The following is a 10,141-nucleotide window of genomic DNA, read 5'->3' on the forward strand; positions in this document are numbered from 1 at the left end:
CTGCATCTCATTGATCCCTAGTCACAAATTGGTGACCAGGAAAGCCATTCTGCATATTGTGGTAAATGAGTGAGGCTTTAAAGTTCACATCATATTTAGACTATGGATTAAGCCGACAAATGAACTTGGCCCTGGGCATTATGTATTCAGCACACTGCTGGTACAACTTGGGAAACTATAGTGGTACTTTACTAGCATACAAATGTAGAAATGGAGTCCCCCTCCCCACACACACTTCAAGTCCATGGTGGCCTGGAGGGGGAATACCAATTAACCCCACCAGGAGGAGTTTTGCAGGAGGAGGGTGAGCAGTTTTTCCAGGTTCACCCTGCACCCAAATTTCCCAGCACCATGCAACACCAAAATACATACCTGCCATGTAAGCTGGCCCATTACGCAACATTTTGAAGGAAAAAACAAGCCAAGTTTAACAAAGCTTCCCATTTTAACCACTTCCTGAAGAATGGATGTTTATAAACAATCCATGTGTGCACTAATAATTGCAAATAAAAGGTTTAAGAAAAGTCCATTCTGCCGGAACCCAAACCCATTTTAACCCTTCAATGCATGGCCTGAAATAGTTGAAAGAAACTCCACTTTAAAGCATAGTATACATTAAAAGGTGTTCTCAATTTGCCAAGTTGATAGCTAAGTAACCAAACAAATGAGCCCTTGGTCTTCATACTCACCCCACCTGCTTGTCAACACTTGCTCACATGCTGCCCTGGCATCCTCTGGATTACCCAGAAAGATAAAAAGCTCTGAAGTCTGTTTAAAGAGGTGCACAGTTGCAGGCAAGCAGGAGCTATGCATTTGATAAAGTTAACTCTAGCATATGGATTTGTAACAAAACGCATCTGACCTTTTGCCTTTCTCCCATTATGGCTTTAACCTCTTCGGGGCCATGTGTAGTTATGCTACGTCGCACTTGTGGTCGATAAAGCCTGATGGGGCATAGTTTTAACACCACTGGCTCCCTTGCTAATAATAAGTACCCGCTGGCACAAAACTCAATTGTCTAAAGACAGCCATGCTCTAACTTAGTCAGGATACGAGTTGAGAGAAAAATCAAAGCTTGCCATCTCTATAATTTACCACTATAGTAACGACCTATTAAAATATATAAAAAGGTCAGTCAATTTTGACAAGTGTTGAATATTCTGGCCTGTATTCTGATCCTTAAATAAACTTTTCAATTTATAAAAACAAAAAAAATTATATCAGCAGTTTTATTGAAGAGACTTTCTATGCTATTAATCCTGAATAGAGGCAGAGAGTGCTGATGCGTTGGTCTGTGGATGATGAATGGATGCAAAATCCACACGGAGCACTGCAGCAGCAAGTTCCATTGTGCCGTTACCTGGACCCCTTTACTGCATAAACAGATACAGGAACAAAAAACCTCCCAACTCATGTCAACTTATTTTATAAACATAAAAACCCCATAAAAAGAAATAACCCACACACTGTCACCCGGGCAGCCACACTAATACAGCAAAGAAATGCAAAGAGACAACAATTTATTTAAAATAATTTTAATACAAACTAAATATAAACTATTTCAGTTCTTAACATGTAAGACACTGACTTATATATACTTTACTTTTTTTTATCAAGTATTGCACGATTTAGATACAAAAATTACAATTACATATCTCCATCTCCGATAGCAAAAATCTTAATTTTGTAACAGAAAATACAACTCTGAAATTACAAGTATCCCTCTATATTATAAGGTACAGTGAGGAACAAATCAATAAACTTCTTTAAACAACTTTTGTCTTAAAGACTTTTACAGTTTGAAAAAAAAATAAGAAAAAAATCTACATAAAGCCGCTGAAGGAATCACAGATTCGTAAAAATGTTGAAATGTGATGTAGATATATTAGAAAACATAGAAAGCCACAAAGTCATTCCCCCCCTCCCCCCTCGTTTATACATTGCACAAATGTAATTGTCTTGGGATATTCCAACCTTGAATGCATAACATTATACATACCAATAGTTTCCTTTTTAGAAAAGAAAAAAAAAAAAACTCCAACGCCTATTAAAAAAATAGCTTCTAAATACTGTACGAGGCAATATTCCTTAGAGATGTAGTGAGCACAGAGTAAGCTTGCACTTAGTCTGGAAGGGTAAAAGGAAGAAAACAAAAAAGGTTTGATGTGCTTATGCAACCTTAAAATGTATGTGGGCTACAAGCTGAGGAAAGAATTGAGGAATAGACACCATGCAGCTTGTACAATACTTTGGATATACATCTAGTTCCATTTGTGTTTTTTTAGTTAGCCATGACAGGCTGGAATTGCTGGTTTGAATACTGCATGTTGTTTAGGCTGAAGTTTAACCCGTCCACCAGCGATTTATCATTGAGGCCACCGTAAGCTGCAAACATGTCGAAGGCATTACCGTAAGGAAAGGGGCCAAGGCTTAGTGCATTGTCAGCAGGGCAGTTTATGTTGGCTCTTCCCTGATCTGGTATCCCCGGGAATATAAACTCTTTTGCTGTCGGAGAGAGGGCTGACGTTTTCTGCTGGAGGTTTGTGAGGCCGAGGCCGTACAGAGAGTGCATGGACGACGACAAGGCATTCTGCTTTATCAAGTTGACGTTGAAGCCAAATTGTGTCGGGGAGGCGCGTGCAAGCTTATTGCGGGCATTGTTTTTCATTTTTGTAGAACCAAACTTGGTGGCAGCAAAAGTGGCAGTCGTAAACGTTAAAGGCTGGGAGGATCTGGGCATGAAGGTTGGACTCACGTTGGCAGAATCGCCGAAAGGAGGGGATGGCGAGCTGGATACTGGAGAGGATTGGTCGTTAATTGGCATAAATGCCTGGGCCTCAGGGTTAAAACTGTTTTTTATCTCTTTATCGAGCTCTGCTCCATTCTCATTGGCATCCTCAATATAAAGTACTTTTATCTGTCCTTTCTCTCCAATCTGATAGGACACTTCGGATGGGTCAATCCAAACATTAAGGTCCTGAGGAAGGTTTCTGCGGATGTCATCAATGTCCAAGCCACTTTCATTAGCGGCCTGCTCTATAATGGGCTCCACCTTTTCTCCAACGTGGATACACCGGTACCCAGAGCCTTTGTAAGGTTTGTCAGGGTACCAATGGCCTTCATATTTCTTCTTCAGAAGCCTTTCCAACTCCTCACCAAAGATGTTGACTCGCCGCCGGGGCAGTTTATTATAGAGATAGGAAATTATAAAATTTAGTGCGACCTGAATTTCAAGCTGCATATCTCTTAAATTCTCTTCGAGAGCTGGGAAGTATATCAAGTAGACAAAGGGTCAGTGCTTCAAAACCCTTGTTTTTCCTGCAAGAAGAAACAGTAACATTACAGGTGCGAAAAAAATTCTATTTTGCCAAACAAAAATGGTGGATACAAGTTAAAAACCCCACAACTCAAATATTTAGATCCAAATGTTTATCTAATACACCAAAACTCACCATGCCCAATTTCCCAAAAATCACATCTGCAAGCATTCGAACAAGCAATAGGCCAAGCCTTGTTCACACACGCTAGATAGTTCACAGATGCTCCCCCTGTCGACATTCTAGCATGGTGTCTAGTAGCCACACACACAGGACTGCCAATCTCACACAAGGCCATTGTTTTCTCTACCACTCTGGAACAACCAAAATACATACTAGCCTAAAGGTTAGGCTGTACTATTGAGTCATGATCCCCGCAAGCAAGTAATGTGCGTTTGGGCTGCTTTCTGACATTACAAGAGGTAGAGTGCGTAGTCAATCAAGTAAAAAAAACAAAACCTGATAACACTCAAACCTGTAGCCTTTGTTTACTTTGGTAAGCCTTGACCAGAAATTTATAAAAAGGTCTAGCAGATGGGAACAAATGGCTGAGCCTTAAGAAGGTAAATACTGAACACTTGATGGCTTCATGGACACAAGTGATTAAGTTTCCAAGTACACATAAACACTTCTAATCACACAAGTGACCTAACTGGGCAGAGTCTGAGCTCCCACACCTGTCATTTCAGGCTGTGAGAGTTCCTGATAATTTCTGCTCAAGTTAACCATCAACATTCAGAAATATTCCACATGGTGGTATTACACAACAACTTGCAAGATAAACTATTTCACGTCTACACCCAGCCTATCATGTACACAGCAGCCCCTCCCCCATACTGTAACATTATCTTTGAGTTGGTATAAAAACGACCTTTGAGACATTTGCTAGATCAGCAAGGGTGGAGTAGAGGAGAAGGATAAGAGACACAACCAAAAGGTATTTAATAAAACATGCCAGACGCGTCAAATTATATACACGGATGGCAACACACCCATGCAGGTTTTAAAACGTTTCAGGGAGATACGCAGCTGGTACGCTTTTCCAGTTATTAGTGCAGAAAGCCAACTACACAAGCATTAAAAAAAAAGTAATGCTAAGGCTTTAGGAATGGGGAGGGGGATGGGGCAGTTTTTTGTATAGTTTGTACCATTTATTCTATGGCAAATTTGGTTTTTAAAGGTTCATATACCACATTTGTTGACTACATCCACACTTTGACCTTGAGGATTTTGTTTACCCCACTGACCAGCTTCAGATACTTTTCAAAAACATTCATGTTGAGAACCACCAGCAAGCAATAGAAGTCACGAAACTGGGGTACAAAACATTCTCAAGTCACAGCTAGGGCTGGACCACAGGAGAGACTGATTTCCCCAAATTGCAATTGCAGGTCCTGCCGCATTTTCGGGGCTCAACCCCACTAGAAGCCTTTTCTAAGCGATAGTGATTACAAAATTACTGTACATACATGCCGAATTTTTGACCCCCAAAAAGTGGGCCAAAAGTTGGGGGTTCGGATTGTATACGAGTCATGTAAAGCAACCCCCATTACCTTAGCCTGCGCCACTTCCTCTATTCTCTCCGGCTCGTAACTAATTCACAGCAGCTCGCCCCGCGGCTGCTGCGATGATGAGGCAGGAAGCAGTAGAGAGCAGTTCCCATAGTAACGGCAATACACATTACTGCTACATGACGCCGCGCTCTATCCTGCTTTCTGCCTCATCACAGCAGCCGCGGGGCAAGCCGCTGTGAATTAGTTACGAGCAGGAGGGGAATAGAGGAAGTGGCGCCGGCTAGTGTAATAGCTGTGGCGGAACTACCTACCCATACTGGGGCGTTATACTTGGCACTATACTAGGGCACTACCTACCTACACTAGGCACTTTACTAGCTAGCTATACTGGGCACTATACTAGGGCGCTACCTACCCATACTAGGCACTATACTAGCTATACTGGGGCGTAAAATGTAATTGTATTAAAAATACATTACAAATATAATGATCTGATCATTTCCGTCTGCACCAATCCAGCATTTGCTACCCCTGGCTTATATGGGGGTCAATCATTTTTTTCAGGTAATATATGCTTATATGCGAGTATATACGGTAATGAAAAAAAAAAATCGCAATTGCTGGCGTTTGATTGCTAGTGGAGAAGGGCCCTCAGAGTAATAGCACAGCAATACAAAGTACAGACTCACTACAAAAAAAAAGCAACTTTAGCGATTTTACTACAAAGAGCCACAAAATTGCAATTGCTGTTCAATTTGCTATCATTACACTCAAATGTGCCCCACAAAAATATGCTTAAAGTCACTACAAAAAAAAAACCTCTAGAAAGTGCATTTTGAGATTTCTAGTGGGCCTCAGCAGCCCTGGTAGTTACTCACTCTGCTGTTAGTTTACATTAAAAAATAAAACTAATGCTGGGAATGCACGGGTCGATTCTGAGCCAATTAGATAATGTCCGATCACCGGTCAATCGTTTTGCCATTGAAGTGAATTGACAAAGAAAAAAGCAGAAGATAAGAGAATCGTGTGGGACTAACGATTGGGCACAGAATCTAGCACCAGAAGTGACCCGTGTATTCCCAGCATAAGGGGCACATTTTCTTACATAGGTCTTTAGTGCTACAAACTACAAGTCACAGCATGCCACATCAGCAGAGGCTAAGATATGTTTAGCCACATCTAGACAGGCTTTTCACAGTTAGGTCACGGCAAGAATGGAAGACATTAGTCCATACTGAAATCAGAGTTAAAAATACCAGATATCTAACCTAACCTGTCTGTCATTAGGCCTATAAATACATGAAGCAGTACAGAGCACACAAACATTACAGTTCATGCGTGTGCTAAATCCTGTACATGTATTAGACATCTGCACAGATTACATAAGATTACATATGGAACCTCATGCAGCACAAATCACTGACCATAACATTCAGGGACAAAAATAACAGCTGTTTACACTGATCAGAGCTTTCACTGACAGCAAAAACCCTTGCACCCCCAAAAAAACCACAACACCCCGTGACATCACTTCCTCCCCCACTGCAAATTAAAACCACCACTGTAACAAAATACTCTTCTCTATTATAAAAGGTCAGGAAACCCCTCTACTTGTCAAAGCACCTCCCACCCCCTTCCCTGCAGAGCTGCCAAGACAATGTTTAGAACATATGTCACATTTACGAACTCCTCGTGTCCCGGCTGATCCCACATAAGGAGATCATGCAAGCAACACGTAATTCCTATCACATACATGTAACTTGAGCTCTGCAACAGACAAACAAGAGCTGTACACGTACGTCACTATCACATCAGAGGCCTGCAAATAACTGGAATGTTACTTCCATGACATGTACAAATACCAGAAGCAGCACACACAAACAAGATCCAAGACAGATGAAATGCTCAACTGACACCATCAGCTGGACAAACCAACCTCAGCCATGTCTGTCAAACGGGCACACAGTCCAGAGTTGCCATACACAGGCATTACTTAAGGTTGACTTCCACTAAAGCACCTCTGGAATAATGCCTGTGGATTGAATGTTGTTTAGAGGCCATACAGACCAACTCAACATCTAAAGTGATAAGCAACTTGATCAGCCAGAAGTTTGTACAGGATCCCCCATTTTCTGTGTTTGGCTAACAAATCAGTAAGTGTATAATTTCCATTGTTTTCTATTTTGAACCACCTTTATTTTATCTGCTTCTTTCTCCACTCCAACAGGATAGGCCAAGACACTCACCCAGACCCAGCATGCAGAACCATTACAAGCTGGACAGTTATCCAAAGCCATTTTCCTGGCAACTACTAGTCATGCCCAAAAATGATACAATCTAACCACAACTATGTAATATGGAGGGAATACCTGAAGTATTTATTCAACCTTCTACTACATAGTAGTGTTATAACGATACAATCCAGAGATTGCATGTCCAGCTGGAGGAAGCAGCTTGGGGCCTGCCACTCAAGTACACCACCTGCCACAAGGAATCAAAAGGGCAGCGAATTAGGCACTGGAATACTTACCGATCCAGAGGCTTGGATGCAAGTTTAAATTCAGCTAAAAAGGTTGAGTGTGAGGAAAAGGGTTCTACTCAACTTAGAAACTCAACATAACGAGTATTCAAGGGAGGAGAGCAAGGTTTTAGGGCAACAGTGGAGAACCAAATTCTAAAACAGTAGTGTTTTGCACTATTTCGGTCACATTTCAATACTTTCCTTATTCTAACATTTGCTCCAATACACAAAGTATTGCATGGTTTCATGGTTTAGAAAGATCTAGTTAGTGAACCGTCCTTACATTTTATCTGTAAAGCAATAAAAGTTAACTTGTCTGACAGCTGACACTGTAAAATACTCTGCTGCTGACAGGTCTATCAGATAATAGTCCCAGTGCATCAAATATTACTCTGCCCATTTATGGCCAACATGGCACATCTGAAACAGACTAACAGGAGCTTAGTCTTTAGCAGCCCCCCCAAATATACCCAAGTCACCAAATTATCCTTCACAAAGGCCTGTTTGCTAAACCTGTCCTCAGGTGCAAACAAGTCATGTTTTTTGTGTCCATCGATAGCCGTTTGAGCACAGATAAAGTTGCCCACAGGATACACAGATGGTGGGACTAGACAGCATGTACAGAAAAAAATACTGCTATACAGAATACCAGCTATGATCCCAGTAAAAGCTGGCTGTAGAATGGATTTTGTAAATAGTCCATTTGGTAAGGGAACACAGGTGGCAGAGGGTTGTTCCAGATGGCAGAGGGAAAGCAAAAACAAACCAAACTATCTTCAGTATTGTGAGGGGAGGAGCAACTGCAAATTGCCCCCTATAATTGGAAGAGGTGAAAATCTGCCTTCCGGTAGGAGGGGGGGGAAGCAAAGGGTCAAGCTTTTCTTACTGAAAGTGAGGTGTAGGTCAAGAGCCTAACCAATCTGCCTCAATGTAGTGGTAGTAGTAGAGGTCAGGCCAAAGCATCCTGACTACTTAAAGTGAGGTATGGGGGAAGGGCTTAAACTACACTGCCTCCATGTACATGGTGATAGGCAGTGGCATAGCATTAGGGGTTGCAACCACATCAGGGCCCTTGGGCCCACATAAGACTCTCCCTCAACTACAGTATTAGCTCTCTTGGTCCTGTGTTCATAATCACTTCTATATTTTCAATTGTGATCATTAGACTATTTCCCCGCCCCCTTCTTATACCTCTGACACTATAGCTGCCATTGGCAGGTTTTGATGCACCATAGCAATTGTTATGTATAGAGTGCTTGGGGGCCCCCATTGTAAATCTTGCATCAGAGCCCACAGCACCTTCGCTATGCCATTGGTGATGGGGGTAAGGTGAGCAAAAGTCCAGGCCAACCTGACTGAAAGTGTGGTGGGGGCCTAACCAGTCTGCCTCCATGTAGTGATAGGAGCATAGCCCAAACTAAACACCACAAAGTGGGATAGGGGAGGAGCCTAACTAGCCTGCCTTCATGTAGTGTGTGATGTGGAAGGGAAGGAGAGAAAATGGCCAAACCATCCTGACTCCCCATTGTGAAGGAAAAACCTGATAAAACTGCCCTTCTATAATGAGAGGAGTAAGCCAAACCAAGCAACCCACCTTACTGGGGCAGGATTAAACCACTATGCCCGTGTAGTGGGGGGAGGGGAATGGTAACAGCTGACTGCCTTCCCTAAGAAAACAGATTGCACTGTTGGCAAAACTCTAACCCCACTTCACATGCCAGACACATACAAACCACGCCCCCGTCATACATGCCTCATACATGCGCCTCCCCTTCACATACACGGGCCTACCCAGTACATGCCTGGGCAAGGCCAGCCCGTCCTCTCAGTAACGTCGCCCGAACAATTCCGCAGCTACGTATACTGCCTCACCTAACCTCATCCCCCGTCACCACACTCAGAGCCTCTGGCCTCCACCGGCGCCCCAGGTCTAACTCACCTTCTAGCACCAGCAGCGGCGTCAGCTGTCCCCGGCCTCTCCTGTCACCCGCCGTATATATATGCCCGTCCCGCCCTCCTCATGCACGCAGGCGGTACCCACCAATAGCAGCACAAGGACAGCAGAACGCTGACCGATTATTGGAGGATGTCGCTGTCCTTCTATAAAAGGGGCGTAGCGGGGCAGGGTGAAATGCACGCGCGCGGATTGGTGCAGGCGGCGGCCTGTAGCCTCCCCGTCTTCTTTAGCGTCACGCTCAGCAGGCGAGAGCCGATTGGCGGAGAAGATTGTCAGTCACAGGAGTAACCAGGGCTCTATTAATAGGAGAGCTGCCAGCTGCAAGGGGCGTGTCAAGTGAGTTCAGCCTACGTCAGAATGTGAGAGAACAGGGGGTGGAACGTCTACATAGCAACCGTGTGTGACGTCGCTGTACAACCTTATATCTGTACTGTAGATCTGTATCACGTGACGTCACCGTGCTCCATACCACTACATAACCTTTCCCCAGTGCACGATCTCTATCTGTATATATCTCCACACACTAATATCTATGTACTGTATAATGTCCCTGCAGCCCTACCTGTATATAACAGCACCCCCCAGTTAATTTGTGTAGTGTGGCATGACCTAATTACTATACCTGTAATAACTTTTCAATATGACGTCACAGCACCCTTATACTGTACATGTATATTACAACACATACCAGCAGATATGCACAATGTGACACAACCACATTCATATAGCTGCATATAACACCATGCCTAGTCTATATGTACAATGTGCAAGGCCAGCTTTTATTACTTTTCTGCCCCTAGGCCTAGTATGTTTTGTATGTGCAGCTCCCTCT

At 43.1% G+C, this 10,141-nt stretch overlaps 1 protein-coding gene across 1 annotated transcript; it reads right to left on the reverse strand.

Moving 5' to 3' along the window:
- Window positions 1-1,519: 1,519 nt before the first annotated feature.
- Window positions 1,520-9,385, reverse strand: TOB1 (transducer of ERBB2, 1). Its single transcript, XM_068262707.1, has 2 exons — window positions 9,292-9,385; window positions 1,520-3,318 (listed from the first exon to the last, which is right to left on the reverse strand). Exon 2 carries the CDS (start codon window positions 3,239-3,241, stop codon window positions 2,282-2,284), a length of 960 nt encoding a protein of 319 aa, XP_068118808.1. The 5' UTR covers window positions 3,242-3,318; window positions 9,292-9,385; the 3' UTR covers window positions 1,520-2,281.
- Between the last annotated feature and the right edge of the window lie 756 nt (window positions 9,386-10,141).

The sequence above is a fragment of the Hyperolius riggenbachi genome, chromosome 12, assembly GCF_040937935.1.
Source record: "Hyperolius riggenbachi isolate aHypRig1 chromosome 12, aHypRig1.pri, whole genome shotgun sequence".
In the NCBI taxonomy this organism is placed as follows: Eukaryota; Metazoa; Chordata; class Amphibia; order Anura; family Hyperoliidae; genus Hyperolius; species Hyperolius riggenbachi.

What these genes read in the sequence shown, in the direction of transcription:
- TOB1 (XM_068262707.1), bottom strand. Translation starts at nt 3,241, where the DNA reads ATGCAGCTTGAAATTCAGGTCGCACTAAATTTTATAATTTCCTATCTC.